General features: G+C 48.3%; 1 protein-coding gene across 1 annotated transcript in view; it reads right to left on the bottom strand.

Annotated features, from left to right (window-relative positions):
- LOC125751974 (FERM domain-containing protein 5-like) overlaps positions 1 to 22125 on the bottom strand; it is a 54778-nt gene that overhangs the window by 24120 nt on the left and 8533 nt on the right. The window contains exons 3-13 of the mRNA XM_049031460.1: positions 7550 to 7654; positions 6127 to 6169; positions 5619 to 5697; positions 5359 to 5456; positions 3961 to 4084; positions 3197 to 3284; positions 3022 to 3110; positions 2538 to 2601; positions 2298 to 2389; positions 1184 to 1258; positions 633 to 701 (exon numbers count right to left, since the gene is read on the bottom strand). Coding sequence (XP_048887417.1) covers positions 633 to 701; positions 1184 to 1258; positions 2298 to 2389; positions 2538 to 2601; positions 3022 to 3110; positions 3197 to 3284; positions 3961 to 4084; positions 5359 to 5456; positions 5619 to 5697; positions 6127 to 6169; positions 7550 to 7654 — 926 coding nt within the window. The remainder of the gene's footprint in view (positions 1 to 632; positions 702 to 1183; positions 1259 to 2297; positions 2390 to 2537; positions 2602 to 3021; positions 3111 to 3196; positions 3285 to 3960; positions 4085 to 5358; positions 5457 to 5618; positions 5698 to 6126; positions 6170 to 7549; positions 7655 to 22125) is intronic.

The following is a 22125-nucleotide window of genomic DNA, read 5'->3' as shown; positions in this document are numbered from 1 at the left end:
CTGAACGCGCCTGACTTTTCCCTTCAGTAATTTGAATTGAAAGACGACAGAATCATTAACATCACTGAATGTGTTGATGTTTTTGTGTGAAATGTTATTTATTTACTTAATGTTATATATGTCATATATTTGTTATATATTTACTTAAAAACATTTCTTCAGCTGGCCAGAGGCAGGACAGCAATTCTGACCATAGAAAAGGCAAATTCAGCTGTGTGAGGCAGTGACAACAAACAGAGACAACAGCCATAGTGCCCAGGAACAAATCTTCAAGGCTCAGGCTGTGAAAGCTGAAGAAGGGCTTTTGTTGTGTTTCTAGGGGATAACAGCAAAGCACAGCAGCCCTGGAAGGCGGGGAGGTCAAGGCTTATCATGGGGAGGGAACCAGGAGCCCAGTCGCACACTGACGGTCTGCGTTTGGGCAGACGGAAAAGGATTTCACTTGGGAACGAATGTGAAAAGGGGCGTTGTCACCAAGTCCTGTCCCACCCCAGGAGGCCCCACCCACTCGGAAAGGCCACACCCCCCAGTGTACACAGGATCTTATGAAAACACAAGGGGCAAAGCGCCGCCCCCCGTCCGACGCCTGAAAAGCAGCTCTGGGTCGGCTGAGCTGCGCCTTTCCGACTCACCTGTGTATCTCTGGAGGATCACGTTTTATTTTTGCACTTTGCTCCATGACCTCCTTGGCGACTCGTCCGCTGTGTCCCAACACAAACACAAACAGTCTCCACACGCTCTAAACACAGTTACAAACAGGTTCAACCTCATTCCGTGCTCATTCAGTACAGACTCAGCAAAACTGCTCAAGCAAAACTGCTCAAGCAAAACTGCTCAAGCAAATCTGCTGCTGTGATCTTAAAATGAGCAACTAACTCGTCAATATTACTGAACATGCTGTATTTATCTTTAGTGCAGCATCTTATGGTACCTCTCGTTCATACAGGAATAACACGCTGACAGGGATTATATACAGAAGCAACTTATGTTTTCCCCAATACTCACACAGTCTTTCCTGTCATAGTAGGGATGACTGAGCAAACAGCAATTTACTGACAGAAAACAGACACTGCTCCTCCAGGCAACATCTTTACCTGCATCACTTCCCCTCCTTCTCTCCTGCCGCAATTTTAGGATGCCATAGTAAATTGTGAAATAACAGCTGGCGCCCCCTGCTGTTTACCTGTATCGGAAGCGGCTTCCCTTGAAGAACAGGTTACTGCTGGACACAGTACGCACCTGGCTTGACTTCTCCAGCCTTGTGAGAAGGAAAAGAGGACAGAAAAGGGTGAGAAAGAAGGTTACAGAGAAGCATGCCACGTGTGGGGAATTAAGGGTTAAAGTGACCCCTATTACAGAGGGACATACCATGTGTGGAAAATAGGGGTTTACACCTCTGTGACAGGTTCAAATAAGGCTTTGCTCTGAAGGACACCTACTTCCTCTCACCTAACCCATTCTCTCATCCCTGGACTAGCTGCACTAATGTTCTATTTACGGTCAATGTGGAGGACCCTCCCCCCATTGCAGATGAAATGGTGACTGGGAAGGGGGGGGGCATTTTACTCCAGACCCTTTATTAGACATGCAAGGTCTCCGTTTCTCTTAATGCAGAGCTGAACAGAAATAAAAACACAGCCAGTGAATAATTCACAGCCCTGACTCACGTCCCCCCCCCCCCCCCCGGAACTGGCCTTTAAATGGGCAGACTGCACTCATTAGGACCAAACGATCATTGGAAGGAGTACGGTCCAGACAGTCCCTCCGTCACAGTCCACACAGTCACAGGGGTCACACCACCGGCACGGCACAGCCAAACGCACTGTACACCTTTACTGAGCCCCAGTCCAGCTTCCATGCCACGGGAGTCAGCAGGCTGGAAAAGGCCTGCTTGCAGTTCAGCTTGTTTCTGCTCTGCTCACCAGTCTCATCCTCATTCCTGGGATTCCACCTCACACATCTCTGATATCCCCAATTGGCCCTGTGGGCTGCCTGATACAGACACAGTCCAGAAGCAGCACTGTGTGTGTGTGTGTGTGTGTGTGTGTGTTTTGGTTATTACATTGTGATAAAAACTTATTTTAAAAAAATTCATAATTTTATAAAAACAATTTTATATAAGTCTGTGAATGCTATCAAGAAAATCCAGAAGTCTTGTATCTTGTCTGGTTACTTTTGGTTAAGGTTAGGGCTGGGTGGGGGTTAAGGCTGCCATTGTCAGGGTTAGGGTTATGCCCGTAGAAATGAATGGAGGGTCTCCACAATGATGGGAATATATGAAGTGTGTGTGGACTCACTTGTAAAAAGCTTGGTTCTCCACCCCACATTTCCACAGGTGCTTGCAGGCCTCTGGAGTCGGTGCAAAGTATGTCAGGATGATCTTCTTGTCCTGTACAGGAGAATCAGGAAGGACAAGTACCAAATATGCTGCTGAATAATTGGTGTATCCATGAAAATGACCGTGATGTTACCTCTGTGCAGTAGAACTAGGTTACTGTTCATATTTGATTTTTTTTCAATGTCAAACAGCATCTCACCTCCCTGTGGTTCGCATATATGTGGAAGGTCTTTCCTTCAAACTTCAGCTTGGTCACCTCATTCCTACCAACAAGTTGAGGAGAAATCTTGACATCTACAGCTGTATCGCACAAGACTTTGGAAGATCACTAGTCCAGGAAAACGGAGGTGATGCTGCATGGCTTGGAAGCGGAAACTGACAGACAGGACCTCTGAGCAGAGTACTGACATAGGAGTACTAACATCAGAGTGCTGACAGAGAAGTACTGACAGAGGGGTACTGACAGCACATTACTGACAGAGGGGTACTGACATCAGAGCACTGACAGAGGGTTACGGACAGCAGAGTACTGACAGAGGGGTACTGAGAGAGGGGTACAGACAAAGGGGTACAGACAGCAGAACACTGATTTGGATGGAACCATTTCCCCCTGCCTGTCTTTGTCCCTCAGCTGTTACTATGGTCACCGTCAGTACTGTTCCAGAGCTGGAATGCACACTCACCACTTGAGAAAATGGACCCTCTTGTTCCCCTGAAGCACAACAAATCCAAATGGGGTGAATGCAAGGAAGGCGGGGTTTCCGGAAACATCCTGTCAGAGACACCATTCACACAGCAGTGAGCTTTAATGAGGTTATACAACACGGGAGGTGAGGGAGCCGGCCCTCGTGCTCTCACCTTACAGGGGTGAGGATCCACGCCGTACGTCTCCAGCGTCTGTGCCTTCTGCAGGAAGTTCAGCTCAGCTGTTTCTGGTGTGTGTCCTCTGTGAAGGAGTGCGAAGGATTGGATTATCTGACACACGTCACACACACTTTACTAACTTCCAGCAGGAGGTGCCTGTATTTCAAGCTAACGGCGATAATCAGACAACAATTCAAATGAGCTCCACAACCTGCTCGAGATGCTATCGTCACTAGGGGGCAGTCAGAGACGAGAATTGGCAGTGGCACGTGAGCAATCCTAACCAATGAATGTAATCTACTGACGCAAACAGAGAGCTGTGGGAATGTCTTAATGAAACTCTGTCCACTGCTGCATTTACTGCTGTACAGTGGAATTTAAAACATTTATGCATCACATGGGATAAAATAGTGCTCAAACAGACACTTATCAAACTAAACACGCACTATATTTAATCTATATGATGACAGAGTGACAAATATTTGCAGGTAAACCTCACAGGCAGAAAAATTAAAGGTCTTATCCTGTCAAGTATCTGCATCTAAAGCAAAATCTTTGCGCGAACGTCTGGGATTAAACACTCTGCTAGAATCATTAAGAAAATGAAGACGGATGCGATTCCCTTAAGCAGCACGATCCACCTAAAGCATTTCAGCGTGTCTCCTGCAGTGTGAGTGGTGCCAGTGGCCCCAGAGGTAGCACAGTGTGATGTCATCATGATTGCCATGGTGATCATGATGTCACAGCCCCGCCCTCACATCAGCTCCGTCTTGTGGATCTCGGCGATCCTCCGCTCGAGCCGCTCAGAGTGCTTGGGGAAGAACTGGAACTTTGAGCTGTAACCTTCAGGGTGCTTCCCAGGGTCGTAGTCCCCGATCTCGGCTGTGCAAAGAGGACAGCATCACCCGTTAACCTTCAGGCCAGGACAGGGAGCTTCAGAAGTGAACATCAGAGATCCTGGTCACGGAACTACAGTCTGCCAACAGCAGCCACACCAGAAACATCTCGTCTCGTGAATGAATATAGTTATAAATCCAGGTGATACCGTCGATAACGTTCAAAAACCTACTGAACCACAAGGATTGGTCTTAGAATGTGAAGTATATTTGCAAAAATGAATCCTACCCAACAGATATTTCACAAGTTTTGATTTCCCTGCCTGACTACAGAAATACTTTCCTTACTGATCTAAAGTACTGTAAATAAGTCTTGGAAAGTCAATGAAAATGATGTTTAAATGATCTTCATGTTGGTGTAAAGCTATCATATTATGGCTGTCAAAATGTGTCGGCTTAGCCATTTCAAAACCTCTTCTGATGTCACCCCCGACTTTGCAGTAACCCATGCATTTTTTGACTCGACCACTAATACACCTCGTACAGCAGAACGGCTGAGGTGCCCCTGAGGAGAGGTTTGGGAACTGAAGCGGTGTTCATTTAGCCATACGACAAGATAACAGTACCAGTCATAATGTGACTGTGACTCTTTATATACAACTGCTTGGTTTAAACAAAATCTTGGTCTGGATTTGTACTCTCTGGACCTGAAATCTCCACCTCTGATGGCAGGTATGTCTAAATGTATATTAAGCAACCATTTATCAGCTAATGGCGTTCAGGGTTCAGCCATTAAAGCAGGGGTTTATCATTCTGTACTGTGTCAGTTCCCTCCTGGTGTCTGTGTTAGCATCCCGACAAGGTGACATCACGGCTAATCGAGGTGCATAGTGGGGGCTGCCAGGTCACACCTACTCAGGCCTCCATTACGCCATTACACCATGTCCTAACATTCATCTCCGCTTCTGAAGGTCCACTGTAGGTCTGCCTGACCTGAAAACCCAACAGCAGGAGACAGAAACTGCCTAGAGGTCATCACCAAAGCGGCAGGCTTTTCTCCACACGCGCGTGCACATGTGAACACAGCAGTCCGTGTACCGCACAGGCTCCGCCCCCAAACCTTTCAGGATGTCCATGAAGCTCTCAAGATTTTTGCAATCGGGGTCACCCATGTGGAAAACCATTTCCTCAAGAGCGGCAGATGTTAATGTGTTTGACCTAAAAGTCGAACCCAAACGTCCAAAGCACACAAGCATGTTTAACCTGCGGGATGAGGCACGACTAGCAGAAAGCCCGACCAAAGCAGGGCAATGGCGTTACCTTGCAGTATGTAGGCGGCCAGGGAGGCTGCATCCGAAGTCCTGCACAGGAGGCGGCCATGGTACAGATCTCTCTTGATCTGCAGGAAGACTAGATATCTGCAAGAATTCAGAACATAAGAAATGACCTGAAGAACATGATCCCAAAAACACATCCACATGATCCCCATGGATACATCCTGAGCTGTAGTTTCTGAGGTGTAGTTGTGTGACTATGGCTGCTGGTCACTGAGGGCTTCCCCATAACATATCACATTTTACCTGGTGATCTCTTCTTTCAAAGTGGCAGGGTCAGGGGGGTAGAACTTGACCCGCAAGCACATGGTGAAGGGTGGCTGGGCTGGGGGGGTGGCAGAGACATGTTATTGAGGGAGGGTGTGGGGCAGGAGGCCACGGACTGCATTTGACACCAGCTGGCAGACACAGGGCCGCTCAGGATTCCATGGCCATACAGACTGCTGGCTAACGACGTAAACCACAGTCATACAGACTGCTGGCTAACGACGTAAACCACAGTCATACAGACTGCTGGCTAATGACATAAACTACGGCCATACAGACTGCTGGCTAACAATGTAAACCACAGCCATACAGACTGCTGGATAATGACATAAACTATGGCCATACAGACTGCTGGCTAATAATATAAACCACGGCATGTAGACTGACGGCTAACAATGTAAACCGTGGCCATAGAGACTGCAGGCTACCAATGTAAATGACATTTAAGCGGGATGAGGAACACAGGCCAGACAAAGAATGTACTTACATTTCATCTGTTTGGCAATCGACTTTGTGAACTCCAGCCAATGCTAGAAACAAGAGACAGAGTCTTCATCAGTGTAACGTGCATTGCACACGTTGTACAGGATATCTGTTTGCAGTTAGACATTAGGGACGTAGACTACAGAGCATATATTCCATTACATTTATAGAAATATATTGAAAATACATCATACACTGATCAGACTTAAAATTGAAATTGAAGTGAATAACATTGATTATCTTGTTACACTGACACCTGTCAAGGGTGCCATTATATATTAGGCAAGTGAACAGTCAATTCTTGAAGTTGATGTGCTGAAAGCAGGAATGATGGGCAAGCATAAGGATCTGAGAGACTTGTGACATTGTGATGGCTAGATGACTGGGCCAGCATCTCCAAAATGTTAGGTCTTGGGGTGTTCCCAGTATGCACTGGTCAGTACCTACCAAAAGTGTCCAAAGGAAGGACAACTGGTGAACTGAGGCCCCGTGTACAAATACCATCTAATAAACCTCCACATCGCTTTTCATCTCAACTTTTCTACCTGAGGGAGACTGAATGTTTCACCAGAGAGCTGTGTCAGGTGTGCTGGTGTGAAGCCTCCACCCCCCCCCCCCCACCCAACCCCCAACCCCCCCCCCCCCCCCACCACACCCCGAGACCTCACCCAGAAGGGTTCCGGAGCGATAAATTCTTCACTGAGATACACAACTAACACCCAGCAGAATCTCTGGAGAGGGCAGTTGCATCCACATTTCATCATCCCTTTGTATAATCACATTGTCACAAAAATGTAAAAAGGTTCACACAGAGTAAGGGCCTATTAAAAAAAACGTAAAGACTCTTCATTGCAAAACAATGTAACAGGTCGTCAGGACATCAGTAACGCTGCCTGTAGGGAATTAGCTTAATACTGATTATAACACTGATGCTTATTTTGTTATAGAAGAATTTTATAGAAAGACTGTTGCAAGTAATGAGAGTAAAGTACCCCAAGTTTCATTCACTGATGAACTTCCTTTGGAAGTTTTGTGTGCTTCAGAAGAGCCCAGCCTCCCCCACCTGATCAGATGGTTTGGTCCGCTCTCTTCATCCCTCCTGAGGGTCGTCTCTCCACATTGAGGTCTGCACAACACAGTGCCCGACAGCAGACCTTTTTGCCCTGAGGACTAGCACCTCGCGCCTTAAGCATCTGGCAGGACACCTCTGTTTGGTCCTCATCTGCAGCTTCAAACATCACACTGCTGCTGATCTCTCTTCACTGAACTTGGATGTGAAGCTGGAGACCGCTGGTCCTGACTATCCATGGACTCAGGACCACGTTATCAGAAGGACATGACCCTAAGCCTACTCCCATAATGTGTGATGGTCACAGAGGGTCAGACATAGGAGTGTGTGAAGGAGAAATAACGGATCCATAACCCACCCTCTGCTTGTCCGGGTCCACATATCTGATGCCAAAGTAGTCCTTCTCGAGCAGGTTCAGGTGTTGGCAGATGAGCTCAAACAGGTAGAGTCCCTTAGAATCCCTCTGGAAGACAGCAAACGGAAACAGAAAGGTCACAAGTGGCAACCTGCTCGACAACATTACGGGCCTGAGCTGCACAGGAACTCGTCTCGGAGCCGCTTCGTCCTTCACAGAACCTTCAAGAAGCCCAGGCCTTCCTCAAACGTGAACATTCACAGCCGCTATCTGTCACAACGGTCTCAACCAAAACAAAAGGAGACACGCAGCAGATGAAGCTGCCATCTCATCACATCAGCACACATTGACGCATGCATGCACACACACACACACACACACACACACACACACATGTAGGGCATACCTATCCGTATGGGGCCCGCTCATTCACTTCTATGGGAAAAATGCTAACGCTAACTATGACAACCTTAACCCCCAACCTGCCCTAACTATAACCTTAAGTAAACAAGCAAAATCCAAGAGTTTTTGCATTTTTAATTTTTTCATACCAGTTACAGATTTTTATAAAATAGAGTTTTCCCTTATGGGGACCAGGAAACCGGTCCCCATAAGGGAAAAAAAACGGATATTTATCACGTTATGGGGACATTGTGTCCCCATAAGGATAGGTATACCCGCTCACACACACACACACACACACACACACACACACTATTTTCTCTCCCCCCAGTGCCAACCAGACAGGCTGCAATTTTGGGTCTACATTTAGGAAGTGCATTTAAGGGTTAATAAAAAAAATCAGAGTAATTCATGCAGGACGGCTGATCTGTTTCTGAGCATCATTGAATATGGGGAAGGTTAAGGGGAAACAGCAGATCTGGCTGCTCGGAGGAATCCACCGGATCTCTCAGTAAGAGAGACGATTTAGAGAGAAAGATCACAGAAAGGAGAACAGAGAGGACAAGTGATCCCTCCTCAGCTGAAGTATGCACCGCCCACGTCACAGATAGCTAGGTGCACACATCCTCCTTTTTGGCATCACACATTTTCGCTCTTCCTGCAGTAGTACTCCGAGGTTACCTGCACCCTAAAGCTCACTCAAGGTGAAGACTCTGGGGTCAGCCCCTCCACCTTGCTCTCCCGGGTGTGACAGCACAGCAGAACAATGATTGGTTCAGAAAGATATCCAATCAAACTGTCCAACCAACTTAAGGAGGCGGGACCAAGACATCAAATTGGTTGGTCCAGCCTCCTCTACAATCTGATTGGTCATCTCCTATGTGTAGCTCTTCAGCGCTGCAGGACACAGCTGCGAAATCCTCAGCTCCTTTTCACACCGTCATTAAGTTCTCACCTTTCATATTCACCTCCACTTTTTTGTCTCTTGGCCAACAAAAGGTTTCCCAGCTTCCTTGAAACCCAAGACCCATTTCTGGTCAGCAGCTCTAAGGAAAGTAGCGACGTCTGAGGGTGTGTGAAGGAGAAGCTCTGAACGATAATCCTGGTAGCCAGAGAGATCGCGCTTCATGGTGCCCAGATCTGAAAAATCTGATAATTCTATGGGCTCCGTCACTCTGAGAATAGGTTCACAGGAAAATACATACACCGGAAATAAAGGTAGGGGAACAGAACGTGGAGAAGGACTCGACCTGGACCCCTTCTCTATTGCGGGGAGAGCAGGTCCCTCCATCCTTCCCGAAGAGCCTTCACCCAGTGCTCCAATCTGACACCACAGCTCTACCTTAAACCAACAAGCCTCCATACTGCCATCTGATGGTCGCTCCATAACCAGAGGGATGAAGCTGTAAATCATCTTCTACAGCCGAGCAGCAGAGTGAAATTTCTCAGGCAGGAGGATGCAGTCAAGGCTGTGAGCTATCATCAGACTTCTTCAGAAACAGCACAGGTGACCAATCGCAACGAGTGCAGTAAAATCCCATTAAAACGTCACTCGCTTATGCTGGAATATCATCTATAACGGACGAGGTCTGCTGGTACCGGCCGTGTGCCTTTTTGAACATGCAGAAAAAGCATCTGATATAGCGGATTTGAATATAACGGAATTTCACTTATAACGGACAAATAATTTTCTCCCCAGGGCCACTTTTAGCTGTAGTTTTGTTTGCAATAACTGACATGCAGGCTCCGCCTACAAGGCGCGTAGCGTGCCGGTGATATCCAGCGCAGATACATAGTCGGGATTATTAATAGTCACGCATCTGGTCAGTCGGATTACTACATGTACAATATAATAATCTGTACCACGAGTGTGTCTGCTGGGGTGTGGCATGAGTAAATGGTGTCCTGTAGTTGTGTTCTGGGCATACAGCAACTCTGGACTTTGGACATAACGGACTGTTTTGCCATGTCCCTTGAAGTCCATTATAACTGGATTTTCCTGTATTTAATTACGGGGGCAGGCGAGGGCAGGTCCAGCTGCCGGCACTTACGTGGCCCGTACTGTCAGTCTGTACCTGATATCCATAAATACGACAGAAAAATTAGGTAATATGAGGTGCTGTTTGCTGAAATTAAAGGGAGAATTATAAACCTGGACTACCTAATATAATGCATACGATAAATTTAAATAATCACAACCACAGGTATAGGTTTTGACGAGATCCTGTAGCAGACACCAAGGTCTGTGAACTGAGAGACTCTCACTGATCCTTCCTTATGAGGGAAACTTTCCAGGATATACCACTGAAATAAGGAATGACCTCTCCCTCAAATCTCCATCTTCAGCCACTTGTGACGGGCGCCTAGTGAAAGCGACCCTGTGTGTAACAGTTCCTGAACCTTTGTCTGAGCTAAGGCCCTTCAAAGCCTCACACATAATCTGCTGCAGTTTGTTTCTAGGTCAGGAGAGCTTGGATACCCCTGGTGATCAGTCACAGAACAACACAACTGTCCATGGATGGAACAGCACAGCTTTGGGGAATTAACCTGGATAAACAGGGCTAAACTGGAACAAAACACTATATGAACCCATCAGAGATGCTGTAACACAGGCAAACTCCTCTATGTTCAAATCCCAGTTCCCAAAGTCCTCCCTGAAGAACATCTAGTTGTGAAATCCGCCTTGGTAAGCTACATAAAATTCAGGTAAACAAAGTTGAACTGTAATCCATCTGGGTTTACCTGCCCCAAGCAAAGGCAGGAGACGCAATTTTTTGAAATTTGATGCCACCCTCATGCACGTTTTGGAGAATTTTGGTACAGTGTTTAAGTGTGAACTGTGGAGAGACTCCCTATGGAGCCTGGAGGTCTTCATACCGGCCAAGCAGGAAAGCCAAGCCCTGACAGCACAAGGAGACGACCATCCAACCGAAAGATGAAGACTGCAGAGCACAGGAATTACGAAGGGGGCCGCTGGAGATGGGAGAAGGTGGACTGGGGGGCTTGAGCGGGAAGCCAGCATGCAAACGGGGGGTCCTATGTGGAAGCTCCGCATGCTACCGATCTGATGTTCACACGGGTCTCATATAAGCAAACAGAACACAGCAACAATACAAGCTGGTGTCGTTTTCTGCTTAAGGGAAGTAGCACAGCAACACACAATAATGGAATTTCTGTACCACACCTCAGGGCGCTCCTGCTAATCCGTGGTTTCAACAGCAGACCATTTTTTTGGTCTGTAGATGTAAAAATCTGTGAATGCAATCAAAACACAAAATAAAATCCAAAAGATGGTTACTTATGGTTAAGGTTAGGGCTGGGTAGGGGGTTAAGGATGTCATTGTTGGGATTAGGGGTTTGCCCATAGAAATGATGGTACATACAAAGATATGAGTACAGGCTTGTGTATGTGTTTGTGTGTGTGTGTGTGGGGGGGGGGGGGTGGGTGCATGGGAAAACCTGGCACCAACCTCTGGATGCTTCACCCTCTGAAAGCTACATGAATTTGTGCACTAATCTCACCTTGGCACACAGAGCATGACCTGTGAGAGTCTCACGAATGGACTGCACTGGGAAAATATCATTACTTGGTAAATTTACAAGAACATAATTCATCATGTTTGTCGAGGAGTTATAAGCTTATTGATCCAGATGCAGGTTCGGAGTGATTTTCTGGCCTATCCAGTGAGTGCAGGAGGGAGGAGCCTGCAGGCCACTGGCTCAGCCTCACTTCCACACCTCTGCACCAGCGGGCCCCCCACAGGTCCCCACCGTCACTGTGCTTCACCAGTAGGTGGAGAACCAATCAGTGAGCCCCCCACAGGCTATCTGCATCACTGTGCTTCACCAGCGAATGAAGGATCAGCCAGCAGTGCCCTCACAGGCATCCAGCATCTCTGAGCTTCACCAACAAGTGAAGGATCAGCCTGGGGGGACCCCCACAAGCCCTCAGCATCACTGTGCTTCGCCAGTGTATGAAGGATCAGACGGTGGGGCCCCCACAGGCCTCCGGCATCACTCTCTCAGACATATTGATTGTTGATCTATAATGAACATGCACTCAACTATAGGGAGAGTAAACCACAGCCCTCGAGGGACCATCCCCCGGCTCCCGGGGATACCATGGGGAGCAGAGCAGCGTCACTTGATGCTATAATAGACTGCGTCCATCTTCTGCAGGCAGTCTGCTGCTGGCAGCTGTCCATGATACAGAGAGACGGCATGGCACGGGGTGGGGGGGGGTGATCAGCCTTCAGGTCGAGCCGGAGAACGTAATCATAAAGGCTCCTCCCACTCAGGTAAATCATAATAAAATAAAATACAAAACCTTCAGCGGAGGGATCAGCCTGCTTTAAATGGAGCTCTGCATAAACGTACTGGACACACGTACACACACACACACAGGTTTGTAATTATATCTTTGTGGGGACTCTCCATTCACTTCTATGGGGAAAACTCTAATCCCATCATGAAGACCTTAACCCCTGACCCAGCCCTAACCTTAACTATAAGTAACCAAAGAAAATAGGAGACTTTTAGCATTTTTGCTTTATTGATTGCACTGACAGATCTTTTATCATATTGTGGGGGCGGGCATTTGGTCCCCACAATGTAATACAAACATAATCCACACGCACACTCGTCACACTCACTGGACTGGTGCATGTTCACACCCATTCAAACCACTGGATCTGGCATCACTGTCCTTGTTTTCTGTTCCTGCCAGCATGTGACTCTGGCTCTGGGCGTCCCTGACCAACACACTGCAGGACACCCCCTTCACTGTTCTGTATTTATACACAAATGCTGACACTCACCCATACACCCTTCAGCCTTCTGAACTGTACTTATCATATTTTGCATAAAAGGTGAAGCTGTTTCTGAAGTCTGCTGCAGCCTCGGCGGTTCTGGGTGATACTAGACAGTCACTGCACCTCACTCAGGCTACAGCCCACACACACACACACAAGAATTCCACTGTCCCCTTGGTAGTGAAGGTGCCGCCTCTAAGCTCACAAAAACTCCATTACCCAGAATCCCAGAGGATTCCCACATAGCAGGGGGCCACCCAAGCCAAACACTAATTGGGTCATCAAATCAGAGCAATATCTAGGCTGACAGCCGTTCAGGCCTGTGGCGTGCCGGTCATGTTTAATGAAGCTGGCTGAGCCGTAACGAGTCGCCTTTGATGTGCAGTTACATAACTGCCTTGGTGATCTAGTAAACGAGTGCTAATCCAAAGTGATAAAGAATGGTGAGTTGATAAAAAGCAAGCTCGCCCGTAACATACACACACCCACAAACACACACCTTACAGGCATGCAGGCATGCAATTCCCCTGCGCCTGAGCTTTATCGAGAATAAGCAGCCCCTTTTGTGAGCGGTAATCTCCATTATGTCACAGAGAAACCTGCCCCTACGCCTCAGTTGTGGTTTACAGTCACTGATGTGATGTACAGTGTCACTCATCACGGAGCCTTGGGGGGGGGGGGGGGGCTGCTATGTTGGAAGCTCCCTGACTAGGAATCCCACCACCCTGCATCCTGCCCGCATAGCTCACAGCTCGCAGGAGATATTACTGATATCATTTTACTCTGCTACAAAAGTTCCACTACGGTGCTCCTCAGCCAGCCGGACTATTTCCTTCCTAAAACAGCTGTCATCTTTGTCAGAATCTGCCGGTTTGGCGACAAACGGCACCCTGACCGACGTGACACAACCTAAACACAGCACCAAGAAGGACAGCAGAACTGTAAAAATAACAGCGAAGAACGCCCACCCCCACGAATACAGAATGAGTCTGAGCACCGCTCTGGCCGCAGTGGTCAGGCCTCTGTCCGCTCCGACTGCTCCAAGCCGCCATCGTGTGATCATATACCAAGGGACGCATAAGATCTGGGCTGAACTGTCCATCACAGAGACTGCAAGCCAGCACAGGCTGACCTTGTACTTCGTTTTAAACAGCCGCTTGAGCGAGCTAAGGTGAAGAGACGCTGGTAACTGCTAAAGGATGAGACACCATGAGCTTTTACAGGACAAATAAAAGACCTAAAATGTGATAGATCCCAGACGCAGATAAATATGCATGAATATACATGAGGATATCTGCATTTGGAAGGTCATAGAGTGTGGTTAGCCCGTTACACAACAGGGGCATTGGGAGCAGAGCGGACAGAAGGGAAAGAGAGAGGCAGCAAGGGGCTGGAGGTTCCAGGCCAACACAGACAGATAGTTGGACAGGCAGGCAGGCAGACAGGCAGGGAGAAAGACAGAAAAACAGACAGATAGACAGGTAGGTAGGGAGAAGGACAAAAAACAGACAGACGGACAAGCAGACAGACAGACAGGTAAACAATCAGATACATAGACTAGTAGGGAGAAAGACAGAAAAAGCAGACAAGCAGAGAGAAAGACAGATAGACAGGTAGGCAGGCACAAAGACAGGTAAACAGACAGACAGCAGGACAGTCAGGCAGGCAGATAAGCATTTCCAGGGGGATCCGTTCAGCACACAGATGCACAGTCAGTTGGAATGAAGCTGTTGTCGATGGTGGGAAACAGTACTAATGCAGCTGCAGTGATGCAGACAAACCAGGCAGTTTGGCAGCATGCGTGGAGCTGACAGCACAGGACGGCAGAACCTGATAGGATGTCAGGCTCACAGCAACACTGCTTGTGTGGGAGGGGGCAAGAGAGGCAACAAACATCATTAAGACAAAGCCATTTGCAGGAATTGCGAACACCAATAAAGAGCGACGTCTGCACCTTCAGCGGGGTCTGAGGCTGCGGCGGTGCCCCAGGAGCAGGCCGACATGTCACCCACAGCCGTCAGAGCGACAACAAAGAGGACCTATTTTCCGGTTCCAGGGAATCCTGTATGATGGCTCTGTGCTGGGAAGTGATGTCACACTGAAGGGTTCGTCGTGCCGAAACAAAGGGCCGCTTCAATGAGTCACCGTGCGGCGAGCGCTCACACACTGTCCCCTTTGATAACTGCCCAAGGACGCTGCTGCTCTTGGCTCATTAAATCGGGAGAGACAAGGCAACCCCAACGAAACGCGACGCGATTTGTCATCCGCTTCCGAACATTAAGCCTCTCCCAAATCTCGATTATGCCACGTCAGCAGCAGAGAAGTTGCCCACGCCTCAGTAAACAGTGAAATGCAGCAAACTGACAGCGGGTGCACAGGCTGCGCTGCTAGCCAGCTAACTCTTTATCATTAAGGGCCTAACTGTCGGTAAATAACTGCGAATCAATTATTATTTGTCAGACAGGTCCCCGTTAAGTAATAAAATGGGAGGAATCAACAATAATGAAGCGGTCTGTGCAGAACTTTCCGTCTTCCGCCTTAAGTGTTCCCAAAGGCATGTTCATTCTTACAATACTGAGTCCATCTATCTTGCTGCTGCTTGTCTTCTTCCTCTGTTACCTCCAGCTTTTCCAAGAATGAACCCTTCTCCAGTGTTTTAGGTCTTCTCATACCCGAAACAGAACAGTTTCAAACTTATCATTTATGCTTCACGAGAAAATCTGGGCTGGATCTGATCAAGAATCTGCTTGTTGGGTTTCCTTCCCGTCTGTGTTATTCTTAAAAGCCTTGGACCAGGAGCAGAGTTCCAACCTGCCGCTCACCTTCTGCTCCGGATTCCTCATGGTCCAGCTTTCACATCCATAGGATCACAGAAATTCCAATCCCATGTCTGAGAGATTAGTCTAAATCAGTGTTTCCCAACCTGCTCTTCAGGAACCCACAGTTGGTGCATGTTTTTGCTCCCTCAAAGCACCTTGTCAGACAGTATACAGTCTTTTTGATATGGAGCTGGGAGGGAGCAAAAACATGGACTGTCTGAAGGTCCCCAAGAAACACTGGTCCTGATCCTTCATGGCAGTTTGTAGCTGCTAGCTTGTTTGTCTTTGATGACTCTTCAGTGGAGTCATCTACAACCTGTGGAGTCATCTACAACCTGTGGAGTCATCTACAACCTGTGTCCTCACCCACAAAACCCAGTAGCAATGACTCTTACATGAAAGAACATAATAAACCAAAGACACTGATATTAATGGTGCAGTAGGTGTTACATTCTTCATCATACAACAGAATCTAGTTCTTAATGTTCATCTGTACAAGGAAGCCTGAACGTGTGAAAAGGTGGTTCTTGGGATTTTAAAAATATCTAGTGAATAAATGTCAATAAAAGTATCACAAAGGTTGTCCAAAGAAAGAGTGAAGCAGGTAATACAACCCTGGATGGAAATGCTTCCTAGTCTCTCGAACCCCCGACAGGAGGCGAAAGTTGTAGGCGAAGCAGCTCCTCACCCGACAGCAGGAGGGGAACGTCACGGAGAAAATTAAAGCTTAAATTATTGAGAAGTACTAAAAAGAAGGTTATCAAGAATATGCTGAAGGCGGACTCTCATTTATACACCTTCTCATCGGTCTAAGTCTAATTTTCCAGTTGAATAACAGGAATACAAACCAGACCGTGAAGTCAGAACCATGGAACGTGCCAGAGCACAGTCCACAGACAGGCAGTTTGGTACAGTCCACAGACAGGCAGTTTGGTACAGTCCACAGACAGGCAGGTTGGTACAGTCCACAGACAGGCAGTTTGGTACAGTCCACAGATAGGCAGTTTGGTACAGTCCACAGACAGGCAGGTTGGTACAGTCCACAGACATGCAGTTTGGTACAGTCCACATATAGGCAGTTTGGTACAGTCCACAGACATGCAGTTTGGTACAGTCCACAGACAGGCAGTTTGGTACAGTCCACAGACATGCAGTTTGGTACAGTCCACATATAGGCAGTTTGGTACAGTCCACAGACATGCTGATAGGCTAACTGGTGCTGCCCAGAGAGTGCCATTGTGTGTGTGTGTGTGTGTGTGTGTGTGTGTGTGTGTGTGTGTGTTCATGGACTACCATCCCAAGCTGGATGTACCTCAGCTTTACGCCCCAGGGAGATGGACATTTACCCATGAAAATTATCAGCCTCACAGTTCTTCAGAGAAACCTTTAATCTGAGCCAATGAACATATTTTTCTCTCTATTGTTGCTGCCTTTTCACTACAGGAGAGAAGAACAGCCCAGAACAATAATTCACTGTATAGGACAGAAAGCTGACTCTGCACAGGGAACTGAAAAACTTTATAACAGTAATTACTGTTCTGTCTGCTCGTAATGTTATTAACTATGTTAGTCTCTAATTGACTCATTACCTCTAAACAAATTGTTAAGGACTTTGTTTGGTAGGATGTTACATAAAATAAATTAATAAGAAAGGACAACAGGGGGCGCTGTGACAAACTGCAGATGGTAGACCACACCTGTCCTTGTGTACGTCTGTACCTTTTGACACGCTTCACCTGACGTGCACAGCGTACTGATACACTCGATCCCCATGGCCCCACCGCGGTAACAGGCACCATCTCAAGACGAGTTATCGACTCGTCAGTTTTTATTTTTTATCCACCATCAGACACACCCACGATGTAAATTTATATTCTGCTTCACCCTGGACCTTTTGGGTCAATCTGTCCACACACATTCGGACCACAAACAGAAACACAAACCGAGACAGAACCTTCGACCTGAAATCGTTTCAGAGAGCAGAAGGTCTTAAAACAGGGAGCGTGTCATGTCCCTGAGAAAAGCGAGGGGTCACTGCAGGGCTGATGTCTCACTGATCACCCGCCGAATTCGCTGTAGGAAGCCGACACTGCAAGAGCGCCTTCATCTGGGACGGGAGAGACATTACAGGATATCACCCTGAAGGGTGGCCTCTTTTTCCCAAGGACGGCCAGCTTGAACGCGGCCCACTTTCACGCATCACATCGTTCTCTACGGGATATGCAGAGGGAGTCTGAGTGGGGGGGCGCCCTGAGCGTCATGGGTGGGTTCTCAACACTCCCCCCCCCCGAACTGAAGTCACCGGGCATGTTCATTTTTAAGCTGCTCCACGAGGGGGGGAGTCAGAGCCTCCGTGGGACTGCTTGGCTTTGCTATACCTCAAGGTCACTGGAAAGAAGCAAGAGCCAAGAGCAGAATGATGGGAACTTTCAGTTGAGGTGGAACGTTCAGGTCCAGGAAGTTAAAATCCAGACCAAGATCTTGCTTCCACCAACTACTTGAGTCCTCTGTGACTGTGATTCTTTATACTCAACTGGTTGGTTGAAGCAAAACCTTGGTCTGGATTTTTACTTTCCGGAACTTTCCACCTCTGGTTGTTACGCTAGCAATCCTCAGTCTGGAATTGCCCGTTGGAAAAAGCAGCACTTTCTGTGTACAGTAAGAAGCTGGTCAGTGATGTCTCCAGCCCTTGGATCGCTGGAGACCCGAGTCAGCTCCTACGGGCCATGCGGCCGTGAGCACCAAGCCCGTCAAAGCCGGCCCACGGGCCACGTGTCTATGGAAACATGCAGCCCAATCACCTTCTGCCTGACACTGAAGAAGGGCTTCAAAACAAAGAAAAGCAACGTAGACATCGTATTGGGTAACGGCAATGGAACAGTCAGCATTTCGGACACATCGCTAAACCCTGACTGCTGTGTTTCTGTGAGGGTGAAGGTCAAGGGGGACGACCATCCCTGACTCGCTAAAACATGAAACATGGGGGGGGGGGGATCTATCTCGCCATACTGAATCAAATTACATTTCCTGGTTTTAACAAATTGATCAATGTCAGGGCGGCTTAAGGAAATTTGATGGAGTAGATCCTGTATAAGACATCTTGGTGAAAGCGGACAGACGGCACAATGTTACTGGACAAAAACCACAAAGCCGAGGGTCTGTCCACGGATGTCACAGGAAGGAAGAGAGGGCACCAGTGACGCGATCACCGGGCAGCCAAGCCGCGCATCTCTCCAGCGTGGGAAGAGGAAAGGGCGAGGCGGATGTCATTCACCAGCAGTACGAGCCGGCTGTCCAAAAAGCAGGGCGTTTTAATTCGCTAAAAAACCATCAGGAAAAAAATAAATAAAATTCCAAAGCCTTCAGTGAAACTAATCGAGTCGGTTCTCTAACCGTGGAAATGAAATGAGCTCCGGGGGCAGTCTTACATCATATTTGGTAGGGAAATAGGTTGTGTGGAAACAAAGGCTGATGCAGATTAAAGAGGCCTCTCTGAGACGTGTCATTCGGCAGCAGGTGATGTGTGGGATAGGTGAACATCTGCGTGGAGAGCGAAGACTCACAGCTGCCGAGAGTCAGGGTCACCAGGGAGCTGAGCACAAGAACCAGGTAAAATGAGAGAAAACTGCAAGCTCCACCCCCTTCCCCACACAAACATTAATGCCTGGCCTCCATGGTGAAGTCACACTGGTCTGGACACCTCTGGGCAGTTACCAAGAAATATCAGCAGGCCAGCCTTTCTTTAAGCCGGAAGAAAAGGTTTAGTGTGTAACACTGACTGTGAATCGCGAGGATACTTCCTGTCCACTGACTGGACAGGAAGTGATGAATGTCAGGTGACTCATCGCCACGGCAACCTGAGGATGACAAGTGCTCTCCCTGAACTTTCCATCACCCTACCCAGCCCGGGCACTGGGCAGCCAGGCAGCCAATCACAGCGCTGCACAGCAGTAAATGGTTAAACGGCTCGGAGAGCTGCAGTCAGCAGGACACCTCAGCAGGCCTGCGAAATTCACAGCGCAATAAAAAGAGGAGCCGGTTCAAAGATGATAACCATTAAACATGCTCATTAAATCACCTGAAGAAATGGCCTCTTTGACAAAAATAACGCAGTTTAAAACATATAATCAATATCCGAGAAGTATCTGATGGTTGTCCTTTATTTACGGGGGAGAGGCGAAGTGTGTGGTTTAACTGAGCTCAGATCAGTACACTTTCCTGATATACATGACACTGGCTGATCACCTCCCTGTCAAAGGAAACTGAGCAGAGGGCAGATTTCACTATGAACTACCCTTCTTCTCATTAAGCCCCAATGACGTGAGTTTAGCTCGGCCTTCGTTTGATACTTCTGTTCTTCCTCGTAACCAGCATTTCTGCAGTTTGTGCTCAGGCCGACCAGCACGAGTAAGAGCCGGTCCACCCAGCATCCCACCATCAGCTACGGGAGACAAACCATGCTGAAGGAAGATTCCTGTTACACACTGTTCATTTTATGCCTTGGTCTCTCATCTTCAGAAATCAGGACCACGAGAAAGACAGGCTCCTTTGGGGGGGGGGGGGGGGACCTGTACCAAAAGCGGACCTCGATCATGATGAAGCAGGCACCCAGATGGGAGTTATGAGAATACATCCGGCTTGTCCTGCTTGTACATGGTCACCTTCAGCCACGATGCTGACAAGGGACTTTGTCAAGGTTGAAGTGGCCTGTAGCTTCACACCTTCTAGTACGTCTGGACGTACCCGAGCTGCAGATAAACCCATGTCTGCTCGCTCGCTGCTCTGCTGAAGCACCTCTTACTCTGAAAGAGACTGTCGGCTTCTTCCAGAGATGCTTCCTGCCGCCCCCTTTATTCTTTTTTTTTTTACAAAGCTTTCAAGTTAAAATCGGTCAAAGTTCGGTCTGGCTAAAAGCACCAGGATTTATCTGCCAAAGTGAGTAGAAAGACTCCCGTTAAGACTTAAAAACAACCCAGGGCTAAACTAGGGAGAGGCTGGCAAGCCATCAGTCACCCTGGGACAGGAACGGCTTTGTGGGGGCTCAAGTCGGCTGACTTTACCGCGCGTACATTATTACTGCCCCCTTTCTCTGCGTATCCCAGGACAAGAGGAATTAGCTTCAAAACTTCTCATACGGATCTAAGCTCACCGTGGTGACCAGACCTCCGTCCTTAAAGCCGAACAGCATGGCGAACGTGGTTAGGCATGTCAGCGAGGTTTGGTTAGGAAAAACTAATGGGTCCGAGAGCCACCCTGAGGGCCTTCTGGTCGCACTGAGTAATCAATAATCAGTAATCAGTCATGCACACATACAGAGCAGGGTCAGCATGCGTCCGGGGCGGCACAGTGCACGCCCCCTAAACGTCAGAGCATTGATGTACCAGGCAGCATGTGGGAAATGCCGACCTCGGGAAGATTCCGAGGACAGCGGGAATCCCAAAAACAGCCATGGCCTGCGACAGAAGCTCCGGCAATAAGGTTTAGCGTGCAGAAACGTTTGGACGAGTTCCGGAGGACTGCTGGGACCTCTCTCATTCCCGTCACAGACCCCAATCCGTACCGTCCCCGGGGAGTTGGGGGTGGAGCTGGGCACCAGCGGTGCAGGATGGGGTACAGACCATTCCTGCACTTTCAGCCTCAAATACATCCTGATACTAAGGGCTTCTCCAGACAGCCTAACAACCAGACAGACACACCAGGGGCATTAAGGCCACTGACACCACAATTATAATCACACACACAAGCTTACAGACAGACTGACGCTGCCCAGACGTAGATGTTCATTTACCCCAGTAGAGGACACCGGGTTCCGTGCCAGGATGCTGTGTTTGGTACCTGGCTTCGCATATTCCCTAAGGGACCGTGAGCAGGAAGCCAGTATACAGCAGGCGCTAAGCCAGGGAGCAGCCCGCAGTGAGGACCGGAGACTCAGATGCATCTAGCTCCTTCCTAAACATCAGTTGGGCAGGTGCAGCCGCTCGAGCAAACTGAGCGCTGGTCACGTGTGCTGTAAGCCGCTCTCACCCGAACATGCTGGCCGTCAAGCTACAAGGCACTTACTGCACACATCACACGCGGCCCATCGCTCTCCAGACAGAGGGTTTCTACCCCTGGTGCTAGACTGGTACAGCCATAAACGTGCTCTCAAGAGCACTAACGAAGCGAAAGAACCTTTCGTAGAAGATTAAATACCCAAGTGATAGTCAGTCAGGCTTGAATGACTGCCGATCCACTTGGAAAAGTGGGAACGACTGGGGATTTGCTCGGAAAAGTATAATAAAGGAAAATGCAGCACAATTTTCCCAAGTTTTCCCACAAATTTTCAGCAAAAGCTGAGCTCATCATCCAGACCTGCCGCTCCAGAGAGGCCCGATAAACAATGTCCCACGTGAGCTGATCCTGAATCGGATGCCTCCCTTCTGTGAAACCCGATCCGTCAGCAGCGGTTTTGTCTTCCCTCTCCCTTTCGCCTTCCTGGTGTCACCCAGCAGCGCCGCTCAGACAGGACTCAGCCGCCTCCACAGATCTGCCGTCCTGCCCTGTGTCA

This window comes from Brienomyrus brachyistius, chromosome 11, assembly GCF_023856365.1.
Source record: "Brienomyrus brachyistius isolate T26 chromosome 11, BBRACH_0.4, whole genome shotgun sequence".
Classification (NCBI taxonomy): Eukaryota; Metazoa; Chordata; class Actinopteri; order Osteoglossiformes; family Mormyridae; genus Brienomyrus; species Brienomyrus brachyistius.
The sequence above is the reverse complement of the archived record's forward strand: the minus strand, read 5'-3'. Positions and strand labels throughout refer to the sequence as shown.